This window comes from Colossoma macropomum, unplaced genomic scaffold (assembly GCF_904425465.1).
Source record: "Colossoma macropomum unplaced genomic scaffold, Colossoma_macropomum, whole genome shotgun sequence".
NCBI classification, from domain to species: Eukaryota; Metazoa; Chordata; class Actinopteri; order Characiformes; family Serrasalmidae; genus Colossoma; species Colossoma macropomum.
In genome coordinates this window covers 39454155-39469290 of record NW_023494789.1, presented here as the reverse complement: position 1 = coordinate 39469290, position 15136 = coordinate 39454155, and the positions used below count along the sequence as shown (strand labels likewise).

Genomic DNA, 15136 nt, shown 5'->3' with positions numbered 1-15136 from the left:
CACATCAGTAGTTGTTGCTGAATGTTTCACAGTAATCACATAAAAATTAATATTTACTGGAAAGAAATCTTTAATTTTTAAACATTTATATTTTTACTAATTGTCTCTTTCTTGCAACCACATATTGACTCTGTGTAGTTTTAGTATAGTTCTATCACATCTAGAAGTCCTGCATTAAAATGTGAGTGCCACAGATGTTGCTAAATATAGCTTCAGAGTTGAAAATCCACTTTTTAAGACTCTGTGCACATCAGTGCTGAACAGTTGGTGTGCTGCTGAAGTTTTAGAGCATCAGCCCTTTTTTTTCAAACATGTGATACATTGTTGAAATACGATTAATTACACTGAGAGATATAGACATAGTTTGTCTTGCAAGATAGTTGGCTATGGCTGGTACCAGCTAAAGTTTGTAGCTGTCCTTTAGTCCGGTTGTTTAATCCTCTGGCTCACTAGAGAGTCATGACTTGTGATAGCATGGCATCCTATTTAATATTGCTAAAGGAGAGCTGTGTGAATCTTACAGTAGTGAGCAGTCTCCTCTGTACTCACGCTGCTTCCTGTGCATTGTGTTTAAAAATACAGCTACTACCATATAGGCTCCAAGACCATGGCAGGTTCCTTCATCTGTAGTTTTACTATCAATTTTTTTCTAAATTGGATTATGGATATAGTATTTTTATGTGAATTTATGCTACAGATCCCCATGCTCCCCATGCCCCCGGCTCTAACTGTAACACCCCACCCCCACAGAATTTTCCCATGCATGATGTTTGTTACTGTTAAGTTGCTAAGTACCAGTCTAATGGTCATAGTGCTAGGTTGTTAGAGATGGGTAATTTTACACAGCAAGAGGTTTGGCCACTGTGGGAAGATGCCTTACCATCTTTTCCTGTGTGTAACTAAAATTGTTCACACACAGCAAGATGACATCATCTAGTAAGCAACAAAGCTTCAAAGCTGTGACTTCCTGAGCCCAATGAAACACAGGCCCAGAGCACAAGTATCTACTTATGAAATAAGACCACTGAATGCAATACGGCCAATTGAAAGTATGAAAAACTAGCTATTTTTATATATCTGTAATCAATATTAACACTGTTCCATAAAAAGTTTGAGACGAATTCAAGTTATCCTTCTTGGGGGGAAAATATACAGTCTAAATATCTTAAAGTGGATTTTCTCAATAGTTAACACCCAGAGATGGAAAACCTTGAAGTCAACATATTACAAATATCTACCTAGTGGAGATTTATTTTTGAAAATTAAAGGTTCTTCATTTGGCTAAAAAAAAATTTCATGATTTGATTACTGTGAAACATTCAGCAAACATTCAGCAACAACTGTATTACATGGATATATTTTGCAAATTATCATTAAGGTCTCTTGGATTTTCAGTACAAATTTCAACCCAATGCAGTGAAAAATAAGCAGTTGATGACGCTTAAATTGCACATTAAAAGAATCACAATGATGAAATGGGCCAAACTTCAAAAATTCATAGCTAAAAAAAGTACTTTAAGTAGAGCTGTGGGATTTTGTAAGGTCTTCACGAATTTTCACACAGATGTTTTCACATGGGTTTTTTTTTTTTTTAAGATAATTCATGATATGAAGTGGGAGGGCTAGGTGAGTTGGTATAGAATGACGCTTACACAAAACTCTGTTCCAAAAAAGTTGGGAGAGTATGTAACATTTTAATAAAAATAGAAAGCAGTAATTTAGTAAATTCAGTTCAATCTATATTTACTGCATGTTTACCGCTGAGTTACATCACTTTTCTTTTTAATGAGGCTTAATAAACATTTGGGGACTGAAGACACAAACCGATCCAGTTTTGAAAGTGGAATTTTTACCATTCTTCCTTTTATACAAGGCTTCATTACTGTATTTTCGCTTCATAATGTGAGATACATTTGCAATGGGAGACAGATCAGAACTTTATTATTCAACATAGAGTTAAATGCCTAAAATCCTTTCAATCACTCATTGAGCAACATTGTTTTTTAAGCTGTTGGTATTCGTTGATGCATTTTTTGGCAAAGCAGTGAGCCTCAACCCATCTAGACCTAGATGCTCTTTTTAAGCATGATTGTATTACGTGTTTAAGACGCTTTTTGAACAATTCTCAACATTCCTAGTCTCAAACTGTTATTTCATTCAAGTATTTATGAGTTGAATAAAATCAGTCCAATTTCTTGTTACCACATGAAGTCATTTTTAGGTCACCAGATTTGTCAGAACATTTAACTTTTTTCAGATAGGGAATTATGCTGTTGCAAGAGTTGCAGCTGAATTCAGTTATAATGAACTATGAATTTCAGTCAGAGCAAACTCTTTCTTACACTTGGATATGATTTTAGCAACACTTTAAAATTATGAACCATTTTTATTTTATAAATAGTTTTTAATAATCTATGAAAAATCTGAGGCCTTTTCACAATTAAAATTCTGATGGCTAGTGACATTCTCACACTCTCATTCTCTCATCAAGCTTTGGCCTTTTCACACACTTGGCCCACTTCCTGTAGACTATTTGTGCGTCTATTTTTGTTTTTCTGTTGTTGCAAGCATGACCGTATCTCAGAAATCAACTCTGTGCGTTTCATCAGAGCTCACAGGGAGGCCTAGTCACAGCCAGTTTCTTACACTCCATCATCACCATCTCTTCCAATGGGTAGCAGTGCTGTGTGGGTCTTCTGGCCTTTTGAGGTGATCATTGCTGTAGCATGTTGCCTGGGCAATGTGCTGGTGATCTGGGCAGTGTGGAGATGTGGGGCCCTCAGGCAGCCCACCTTCTGCTTCGTTGTGTCCCTGGCTGTGGCTGATTTCCTGGTGGGGTCTGTGGCCATCCCCATGGGTGTGCTGGTGGACATCCGTATGAAGATCCCCTTTTATGGCTGCCTTTTCATGTGCTGTGTTGTCATGATGCTACAGTTGGCTTCTGGTTCTTCACTACTGGCCATTGCAGTGGACCGTTTCCTCCGTGTGCGCATCCCTCTGACGTGAGTTGTCTTTCTATCTAAAAGACCCATAACTACACTGCAGATAAATAACGTCAGACTTTGTTTTAGCACTGTGCTGTACCTTGAAGATCAATAAAAAAACACAACCAATCAAAGAACAAATTAATTTTTCCTTTGAATATTGCATATTTGAAACGTTTAGGTAACAAAATAATGTTATAAATGTAATGTTATATATGTTTTTAATATTCAATTTCAATAATATAGTAAATGTATTTTTCCTTTGAACATGCACATACAATTTTGTTGTTTTGTTTCATTGCTGAAACAAAACACAGATTTTACCTACATAAATGTTTAAACTAGAATTGTATAAATATCAGGACATATAAGCGACTGAGGTTAGATAGTTAGAGTTGGATAGAACTACTAAAGTTACGGATCAATTATCTGTATCTGAACGGGAAAAAGTCATATCGGTACGTCTCAAAAAAAAAAAGGCTATGTGTGCAGTAAGTATTTTGTTTGCTAAGAAAAACAGTAGTACTAGAAAAAAGTGTTATTAATACAAGTAGTATTGCTTTTGTGTGTTTGTTCGTGGCCTGGTCATTTGGTGGCCTTTAAACACAATTTATATATTTTTTCATTTCATAAAAATAAGCAGGAAACATACAATACTTTCAGAAACCTAAAGAAAGGTGGTGCACCAGTACTGATACTGCCATCAGCTCAGAACCTCTATTTGAAGAAAGCTGGTATTATTTATTATTTAATAAAATAGCTCATAAGATTTTTTGTGTATTCTAATATAACAAAGTTTATATATATATATGTATGTGTGTGTGTGTGTATATGTATGTGTGTATATATATATATATATATATATATATATATATATATATATGTATATATATGTGTGTGTGTGTATGTATGTGTGTGTATGTATGTATATATGTGTGTGTGCATACATACATACATACATACATACATACATACATACATACATACATACTCCACTATATACCTTTGGTTCACTCTACTGCCTCTTTAACTGTTCTATTTTCTAATCTTAAAATCAACCAGTTGCAGCTGTGTCCTCTCGACAGAAGCTTTACAGAGAAGTTACTGATATGTTCTTCAAAGTGAGCGTCAGCTTTGTCATTTCCTCTCATCATGGATATTTTGGGACTCCATTTAACATAGAACAGGTGCAGACAGACAATGAATACAGTTAAACTACGCAAACATATATGAAACTCTTCTGTACAATATACAATAACACACCTATATGACCATTTAAGCACAGGACAGTACAGATTAGCCCTTGAACAAAGGGGTGAAGGAAAATCTGTTCGCCTGCAGCAGCAGTAATAATTGTGTGATTTATAGTCAGTGCACTGATAATTAATAATAGGCTTTAGTGGCACAACCACAAGGATTTATAAAACTGCAGACAATGTACAGATTAAAGTGACTGCAAGTTTCACATTAAAGTAAAGTGACTGACTGGGTGCGGAAGGTAAAGGAGTGGCAAAGTTAAATTTGAGGATGGGTGTGCGCAGGCCGGCCCTCTTCAGTCTCCTTATGAAGTAGAGGTGCTGTTGTGCGTTCTTCACTAAGGAAGAGCTGTTTGTGGACCAGGAGAGACTGTCAATGATGTGTGGTCCCACATTCACACAAACAACTGCCTAAACACACATTCGTTCCCTCACATTTTTCTCATGTGTATCTAAAATGCCTAAAGGGGATGTTTTTAAAGAGGTTAGATAAAAGGTAATCCACTACACTTGCATAAGTCAAAGGAAAATGAGTGCAAAAAAACATGCATTTTTAAAAGGAGTTCAAAAAATATTTAAAAGGTACAGAGAAAAATGGGACTCCTTACAAAGACCTGATAGATGACTGAAACTGCCCCTTTAGATAAACAGTACTTAAAGCTTTCATCTTTCAGCTTTAATCGGCTCCACTTGCTACATATTTGGGGGGAAAAAAAAATCCTTCAACTGTGAGAAGACGACTCAATGCTTTGGGTCTAAGTGGGTGTGTAGTTGTAGAGAAGCCCTTCCTGAGAAAAGGAAACAGACAAAATGAAGACAATTTGCACTAAAACACAAAACTGGACATCTGAGATGTGGAGTAAGGTTTCACAGACTGATGAGTCTAAATTTGTAATTGGGATTTCTTGGATTGTGAGAAGCAGAAAATGCAACCAACCTTTAAGAGTGAACTTTGGAGGTGTTGAAAAATATTCCTGCAGATTTCTTTTAAAACAAAGCAAGTATCAGTATCACAGAACACGCCAAGTACTGAAAAAAAATATTAATTAGTTGTTGAGACTTCTATGCAATTTTCTGTTAAATATTTGCTTTTTGCTTTTGACACTAAAAAAATGAATAACTTGTGCTTGTCCTGGATGTATCTTTTGAATTATGAAGTAAAACAAACACAATACATTAGCTGCTCCTTTCAATCCTTTAAATGTATTAAAATCTAAACAAATAAATTTGTTTTCTGCTTGTTTTCCAGGTATAAGTCTACTGTTACTCAAAAATGCACTTGGATGGTGGTGGCACTCTGCTGGTTCACTGCTGCACTGTTGAGTTTTATCCCTATGTTCGGATGGCACAACTATAACACTCAGAATGGCACAACACAAGCAAACTCCACCAGTTTTGAGTGCAGATTCTTCACTGTTAACAGCCGTTCATATGTTGTAAACTTCATATTCTTCGGCTTCTTCCTTCCTCCATTGGCTATCATGACATGCTTGTACTGTTACATCTTCCTGACCACTAGAAGGCAGTTAAGAGCACATATCGGTGTGGCTACTGAGTCCCACACATATTACCAAAAAGAACAAAGGCTGGCTGCTTCACTGGTTCTGATCATGGGTCTATTTGTTGTCTGTTGGCTCCCTCTATTCCTCATGCACACTATAAAATTATATGGTCCTAATATCAAGGTGTCCTCAGTCGTCATTCACATAGGTGTCCTCCTGTCTCATACTAATTCAGCAGTTAACCCCATAGTGTATGCGTTTAGGATCCCCAAGATAAAAGAGGAGTTTAAGAAGCTGTACATGAGAGTTTACCATGACGGACAACAGCAGTAGGGAGACAGTAGAAAAACAGCAGGGCAAAAAACAGCAGTACAGAAAACAGAAGTGCTACACAGGTGTCAGAGTTATAAAAAAAAAACCTTCTGCAAGTGATAGATAGATAGATAGATAGATAGATAGATAGATAGATAGATAGATAGATAGATAGATATATATATATATGATGCACAAAGACCATATGTCTAAATCACGTGCCAGAATTCAGTCCTGGCATAACAATAAACCTCAGTATTTCCACTGAGTTTTTCAAAACTTCTGCATAGCTAGGATGTAAATTATTTGGAAAGGTTTGAATCTAAAGAATTCTAGAGAAACTGAGAATACTGAGTCAGAATTGTTCACAGTGGTGGTGATAGGAACCAGAAGACTATTTTAATGTCTCTAAAAGCTCCCTCACAGAAAGTTGTTACATAAATTGTTTTTTAAAATGTTGCCTGATGTCTGAGACATTGTTCTATGGTAGTTTTCATATTTTCAGGTTTTCCTTCACTATTTTACCTTTATCAATGTTCCATACACAATGTGACCCCTGGTTCTCATCCCCACCACTGTAAAGAAATCCATGGTGGTTAGTTTCTTTATAGTGAACCATTTCACATTAAATCAATCTGTTAGGAAAAAAACAAAGTGATGATCTCAACTAAGTTGGATAGTAGTTCGGTCAGTATGTATTGGTTGTACTGTAAATTTAAAAATGTTTTCCAAACACAAACATTGCAAAGTATACTATTTTTAATATTAATTTTAAACATTAAGTTAAATATGAATGAATTGTATCAAGTTGTATCGTTAATTAAAATTATTGTACCTGTAATCAATGGTTCATAGCTGTTTGGTGGATTGGTGGACGCCAGGGCAGTCACTGAAGACCTGCTTCACACTTTCTTTTGTCACAAACATTTGTTCAATAAAACATCCTGCACATCTGTAGGTCTTGATGCTTTCTTGAGTTTCTACCTTGTACTGGTCCTTTTTTACTAAGATGAATCAGAATGCGTGTGTGCAGTTTCATTTTATATTTACATTAACTTAGATGTAAGTTATTAAAATGCAATGAGACTTGACATAAAAACCTGTACATGCAGTTGTTAAAGGTCAAATTCATTATTGTTATGCTCTTTACTGAGAAAACAGTACATCTCTTACAACTTGTACAAAACGTAGTAGCACAGATCCTGATAAACACAAACACAGAGTTTGTCATCCTAGGTTTTGAAAGAACTTCACTGGCTTCCCATGTCTCTAGTTCTTGTTTTATAGCTCTACATTGTGTAGCACCATAAACGTCGCCTTTTGGCCTCCCAAGACAAACCATTCAGGTGCCCCTTGTATGTGACTTAAGTACCAACTTAATTATCACATTTGACAAAACTCTTGGTTTGTGTGATGTATTTTAGTGTGATGTCAGTTAAGCATGCAGCAGTGTTAACTTGCATGTAGCAATATTCGTATTTTCATAATACATTCTGCTGCTGCTGTCAGTACCCACATCACCAGTAAGGACTGTTCCACTAAAAACTGTACATGGCCATGGCACCATGTTTCAAAGAGGTGTTTTAATTCTCTTTGTGATTAAATGGCCCCCACAAAAAATCTATCGGACAGCTGCAGCTCACTCAGAATGCTGCTGCCAGAATATTAACCAAGACAAAGAGGTACAAACACATCACTCCAATACTCAGATCTCAGAAGTGTTTATCTTCATGTCTGTTTCAGTATAAAAGATTTGTCCACTTACACGCTGATGAGAACACTAAGTAGATCTAATTCTCAGTTAATTGATTTGAAATATTTAGTTAAAATCTTCATCAAGCAGGTTTAGTGGATCCCATGAGAAGCAAAATCAAATTATAATTCAGTTTGCTGGACAAACAGGTAATTTTATTTATTTATTTTTTTTTGCATAATTTGAAGCTCCAGCTACCTTTTACCTAGTAATAATTTCATGATGAGCAGACCAAACAGATATGGTCTAAAATAAAATTTGAAAAACTAGTTACCTTATCTTCCATTATTAGTCAAGAAGGTTTTTTCCTGATAATATTTTTCTCTGCATCTTGATGGCTACCGCTAACGTCAAAAGAACCTAAAGTTTCTCAGCAGTTTGCGTTTTAATCTTCCCCGGTTTTAAACCAGACTGACTCAGCTCCGTGCACTGGATTGAACAGTTATGTTAGGAATTCGAGTTTACAGTTTATCGGTGGGAGGAATCTAATGTTGAACATGATGAAGGTAGTCACTTTGTGTGAGGCCATTTATTTTATCAAATAATTTTAAAGGACATAAGTTGTGAGTTATAGAGGGTCCCTTTTAACTTTCATGAGAAGTCCAGGATACCCCCCAACATCTCTAACCACTAGAGTCTGTTCAGTGCCTAAAACCAGAATTAAAACAAGGTGAGGCAGCCATCAGCCACTATAGGCTGCAGTCAGTTGGATTAAACTCCCAGAAGCTATAAAATGTGCACAGAGTTAAAACATGTTTAAAAGCATCTCTGCTCACCTGCACCTCTCAGACTCCTTAAGCTACTGAACTTTGCATGTTTTTAGCACTTTACCATTTATTTTCTGTTCCTTTAATTTTTCTGTTCATAGTTTTTTATTTTGATCTTTTTTAATTACATGTTTTAAATGTTGAAAACACCAGTAAAATAGGCCAAAATCAATAGAAGCCAGAAAGCTAATAAACTGCAATACTCATTACAAAACCTCAGTGTTCTGTTTATCTCTGACAAACCGCATGAATGTGCATGCTGGGTGAACAAGTTCCTCCTCAGAGAAAACTACCACCACACTTGCACTTGAAAGCAGCATTAGACCATCTTAAATCTGAAGCAGTATTAGCTCGCTCAAATCTGACTGTCACATTGGCTGGATAAAAGCCTAACAAAACCTTCAGATTGTGCTGTCAAGGCACAGACATGATAAAGCAAGACATCTTAAGCTGATGTTGTATTCTAAAAACAGTCATAATTCACAAAAAAAAAAAACTATGCTATGTCTAGTACCACAATGGAAGAATCAAACTGTGGACAGTACCAGCAAAAATAAATAATGAAAACATCAGTGCTTCCTACTCTGAGTGAAAAAGTACTTGGGTCCAAAAACAAAATGAAACAAAAGCTAACTACAGTAAAAATTCCTGTTCAGTAATCAAAATTAAATGGGGTGGTGCCACCCACTGGCTTAGGGGACTAGACAGAGTAGAATCCTACATTGTGTACAATGTATTGGCATGGCCCTCTTACCTGTTTGAAACCCCCAGTGGTACAAATAATGAGACAGGAGGACACCTATGTCAATGGCAACCGAAGGCACCTCAATATTATTAACATAGAATTTTACAGTGACTGTGAGGAATACTGGGAGCAAACAGACAACAAAGACCCAAGACCAGAATCAGTGAAGCAGCCAGCCTGTGTTCTTTTTGGTAGTATGTCCTGGACTCGGCAGCCAAACCTGTATTTGCTCTTGACTGCCTTCGAGTGGTCAGGAAGATGTAACAATACAATCCTTTTATGACAGCCAATGGAGGAAGGTATAAGTTGAAAAAAATACAGAAAAAATACAAACAAAGTTTATTACATGGGAAGTGGAAATAACAGTTAAGAAGCTGCATTCAATACTGTTTCTTGCACCCAAAGAGTTGTGCCATTTAAACATGGGGATAAGAGAGCAACCACGATCCATAAGCGTTTTTTTTAGAGACTGTAGACTTAAACCTGTGAAAGAAATAAATAGTGGCAGTTTCTTTGCTCTGATACTTAAATAGCTTAAAGTGTAAGTGGAACAGTCAACATATGAAGTAACACTGATAAAAGAAACACCACATTGTTCTACAAATAGATGTCAAGGTGTAGCACAGTACTAAATCAAAATCTGAAGTTATTTATCTGCAGGATGGTTATAGCTCCTTCAGATATAAGGATAAAGGACAGCTCACATCAGAGGGATGCGTACATACAGAAAATGGTCCACTGCAATGGCCAGGAGTAAGATGACAGAGGCCACATCCAGCATCATGGTGACACAGCACATGAAAAGGCAGCCATAATAGAGGATCTTCAGATGAATGTCCACCAGTACAGCTATGAGAATGGCTACAGACCCCACCAGGAAATCACTCACAGCAAGGGACACAATGAAGCAGAGGTGGGCTGTCTGAGGGCTCCACATGCCACACTGCCCAGATCATTGTTGTTGTTGTTGTTGTTGTTGTTGTTGTTGTTGTTGTTGCAATTCTGAGAAATGAATGGCTTAAAAGTGTCACCTGCTGTACAAACAGCCCAAATCATCACATTGAATAACAGATTTCACAGGGCACTTCAGCTCAGTTCTCTACCCAAACACGGCACTGGAACACTCATAAATCTACATTCACTGGGCACTTTATTAGGTATAGTTACCTCAGGGCCGCCGGAACCACGGTTGTGAGCGGGCATTTCACTTTTCAGAGTCCTGTGGCAACACCCCACTGCCTTTTGGGTTCAGGACACACGTAAAACCTCCCGCTTCTCTAAACTGCATGAAGAGCTAACCAGCACTAACAGAGTAAAACTGAGTAGTAGAGCCAATCAGAACCTCCATTTCAGCTGGGACGTGCTTTCAGACCTGCCTTCAGACCTGCCTTGGTTGGTGTGGACCTGTCCAGCTTTTTCTTTAGTTCGGTTTTGACATGAAAACACTCCGCCCGAATTCAGGCAGCACCAAACAACTGAACCACGCTAATTCACCCCCATGAGCAGCCACATCACGGCCACTTTCATTAGTAGCTGCCACATCGCGGCCACTTTCATTAGCGGCCGCCACTTCGCGGCCACTTTTATTAGCGGCCATCACGTCATGGTCACTTCGTGGCCACTTTTATTAACAGCCGTCACATTGCGGTCACTTCGCAGCCACTTCGTGGCCACTTTCATTAGCGGCCACCACATCGCGGCCGCTTTTATTAACGGCCGTCACATCGCGGTCACTTCACGGCCACTTTCACTAGCAGCCATCACATCACGGTCACTTTTATTAGCGGCTGCCACGTCGCGGCCACTTTTATTAGCGGCTGTCACATCGCAGTCACTTCGCGACCTCTTTTATTAGCGGCCGCTATAATAACTATACCGCAAATTCAATGTTTCTTTACGATGTCTTTTTACAGGTATCGTGGATTTTTTCATGCCTTTAAATCTCTCACTTCATTCTCATTCATTCTCTGAATGGGGCTTCTGACTTTGGTCCCCCCAACACCAATTTACTGAACTTCTTAGGTGGCAGAGCTGTTCTGTGAACAAGACAGAACAAATGCACCTGAAAAAAGCAGAAGCACTTAACAATAAAAATAATATAGCGCTGGATAACTCACAGATGAGTCATATGAAACGATGGAAAAAGAAAAAAAATCAGAAAAAAATTAGACACAGCAGTGCTGCTGGAGTTTTTAAACACCTCAGTGTCACTGCTGGACCGAGAATAGTCCATTAACCAAAAATTACCAGCCAACAGCGTCCAGTGGGCAGTGTCCTGTGACCACTGATGAAGTACTAGAGGATGATTAGCTCATACTGTACAACAAGAGATGAGCTATTGTGTCTGGCTTTCCATCTACAGGGTGGACCAACAACGCAGGTGCGTCTAACAGAGTGGACTGTGAGTGGACAGTGTTTAAAACTCCAGCAGCACTGCTGTGTCTGATCCACTTGTACCAGCACAACACACACTAACACACCACCAGCACGTCAGTGTTACTGCAGTGCTGAGAATGATCCACCACCCAAATAGTACCTGCTCTGTGGGGGTCCTGACCACTGAAGAACAGGGTAAAAGGGGGCTAACAAAGTATGCAGAGAAACAGATGGACTACAGTCTGTAATTGTAGAACTATAAAGTGCACCTATATAGTAAGTGGAGCTGATCAAATGGACAATGAGCGTAGAAACAAGGAGGTGGTCACAATGTTATGCCTGATCGCTGAATGTTCTTCACAGAAAATGAGCACCTGAAGAATCTGGGGTTGAAATTATAATGAATCAGATCATTTTTTTTTCTTTTTCCACAGACCGCAGCACCACACAAGGGTTAACTGGTAGAGAGAGCGTTCAGTGTGATCCTCGCTCTGCCATTTATGTGTCGTTGTGCTGTTTTTGAGCAGCTGTTACACTGAATGACCGCCAGGTGGCGACATCGGACCACTTTTAAAAAGTCTTTCATTCACCGTGAACACATACATACAGTAGAGGAGACTGAGCTGTAATATCGAGTTAAAGAGGCTACATATTTTGCAAGCTTGAACGGTGAAATTTGTTCTGCCAGAGCTCCTCTTTAAGTGGTGGACGTTCACGTTCCAGCTCCCTTATGAACCAATTCACTAACTAAAGTCCGTTTTATAGATTCACTTTTCACTCTCTTCTAAACGGCGGGGATAGCAGGCTGGTCACCAACAGCCACACATGCCTACATGACGGAGGGCACTATTGCACTTCTACCCGACTAACCAGCCCAGGTGAGAATAGCACAACAGAACAACACATTTACACACCTCCAAGCCATCAGTCCCACCTATTTACATGGTTTCAGTCTCTCGGTCGCTCCCCACTCGCCGCTTCGCATAGCCACGCCTCCCACGCGACCACGGCTGATGGAGCTGGTAGTGGGACGCTACATTATTAATGTTTATATTAATTTAATACACAAAATACCTTAAACTGTGTTTTAAGAGCTTTAGGTTAATATGCAGTTTTGTGCTGAGGTTCAAAAAGCAAGAAAGAAAATACAAATGACTGGCAGAGTTTGTGACCAATTAAAACACGGCAGAGGAGGAGCTGAGCAGTCTGGCTCCGCCCCTAGAGGGCCGGTTCTGCAGCGCGCGCTTTCCTCGAGCGTTCGATTTGACTGTTTAAATCCAAACGCGACCGTTAGGAGCTGTTTAACACTCAGTACGTTCACTGTTTGAACAGTTTATTAATCGTGTTTATACGAAAACGTCTGGCTTACATTATTTTCTGAGATTAGGGTGTTGTGTATTTGCCGACATCGGATGTTTCAGCTCTGAAGACCGAAGACTCCGCAAGTGGAGTGAGGGCTGCCACACGGGTACCTTAAAACCCTGCATTTAAAAGGTGAGGAGTAAAGAGTACCTTAACCAGTTAGTTTGAGCTGAGCTCTGCACACATACTCAGCTAATTCAGCTGTATGTCCGGGTCAGTCTGAGAGTAAAATCACTAGCGTTGGCGTTAGGTAGCTAGTTGGCTAGGCTAAAGTTAGCTGGCTTGTCTGCTGAGGCACTGCAGTTGTCGCTTAGCAACCACCCCAGCGCCGTTAAGCGCGAGCGCTGCCGTCCGATTTCTGCAGTACAGAGAGGAGCTAATAGTGTTTAGAGGAGAGGGTTTCAAATCGAGTCACTAACGCTACATGTCCTATTTTTGTAGCTAATCACTGGGTGACCAGTCAGTCGATGGCAGTTCGGTTCAGTACCAGTGATTACACAATTCAGGGCCCAGATTAGCAGATATCTGGTTTTTAGAGCTTCGACAGAGGAGACGCCAAGTTTGAGCGCAGAGCCCAAATATTCCCCCAGAACGTTAGAAAAACAAAAGAGCTGTTAGCCTAAATGTATCCTAGTCTTACATCCTTGTAAAGCTTAAACTCGGTTGTTGTTGTCTACATTAAACTGAGTTATTTTCCAAAACTTTGAAGAAGAAATTACTTTGGAAATAGAGCTAACGTTGATCATTCTGTTTGATGCATCTTTATGTGCTCATTTTCAATGTAGACTTAAACAGACACAATCGTTGCTTCCTGTTCACATGTAGGTTCACTGGTGGTTTTGGGTAGTAAATAAAATTTGTGTAGACATGATAATCCCTGGTTCCTGTCACCACCACCACCGTAAAGAAATGAGTCTCTACAATCAACCATTTCACACCAAACCACTCAATCTCAACAAATTGTGCTAAAATGATGTAAAACTTACTAATGTGAGTTTAGATATCATTATGTTTGAATGTGTTTGAGGTGTTGCTCCTATAATAATAAATATGCAGTACTGCTGGAGTATTAAAACAGTAGTACAGTATACAGTATTAATACTGCTGTAATAGTACAGTTTCAAAACAAATGCAACAAAAATATTAGTACAGTATTAAAAACGTTTTAGTACTGCAGTTGTATTGAATTTTATCTGTGGCACTAGATTTTGTGTTTTCTAAACTGTGTTTATGTATAAGTAGCCCTTTTTACTGACTTTGTTTTCCATTCTATGGTTTTTCTATTGCTTTGTGTAGAATCGCCACAGAATTTTAGTTAGCAGGACCACCAACATGACTGCCACATACTGCGGACGTCTACCTACTACCACAGTTTATTTTTCAAATGAACTCTGCAACAGTTAACAATTGTTAATATTGATCACTGAACATAGAAATGCACATCTTTCTGCCATTATTTGTTTACTTTTGGTAAGTTGAAAGTTTATTAGGACCACCTACCCTGATGCACTTTGCAGGTTTATAATTATAGACATGGCGTTACTGCACAATTTGCCTCTACTCCTCCCTTTAGAGACCATCATAGTATATCTACATTGTGACCAGCCCTGGTCTGATACAAATATACCACGTGGCCAAAAGTATGTGGATGCCTGAACATCACATCTATGTCATTCTAAAACCATCAATATATATACACGTCTGCTGAGCTTTATATGTAGTGTTGATGATGGTACAAAAGTGATAAATCTGAAAAAAGTTTTCTTCTGGTACTTTTGGAATCACTGTTTTGAACAATATAAAACTAGTTTGTATTTTTTTATTTTTTTGCAAAAAACATAGGAAGCTGTACAAATTAAGAAATGTTCTATGATGAAAAGAGCTGCAGACGATTATATTAAAACAGGGAAAGCTGTGTGGCATTGAGAATGAACTTCCAGAATGTCCAGAATGCCTCATATTTGAAACATAATGATCAAGTAGCTACTTAGTAATTTATTTTCAGAAATTAATATAATTAATTGTGTTTATTATTTAATAACGAAGTATTTTTGCCATGTCATAATTTCTTTTTGTTCT

At 38.4% G+C, this 15136-nt stretch overlaps 1 protein-coding gene across 1 annotated transcript; it reads left to right on the top strand.

Moving 5' to 3' along the window:
• The first annotated feature begins 2580 nt into the window (after positions 1-2580).
• On the top strand, positions 2581-6122 carry LOC118808538 (adenosine receptor A1-like). The gene is made up of 2 exons (XM_036571287.1): positions 2581-3002; positions 5490-6122. Exons 1-2 carry the CDS (start codon positions 2671-2673, stop codon positions 6073-6075), a joined length of 918 nt encoding a protein of 305 aa, XP_036427180.1. The 5' UTR covers positions 2581-2670; the 3' UTR covers positions 6076-6122.
• Positions 6123-15136: the final 9014 nt, after the last annotated feature.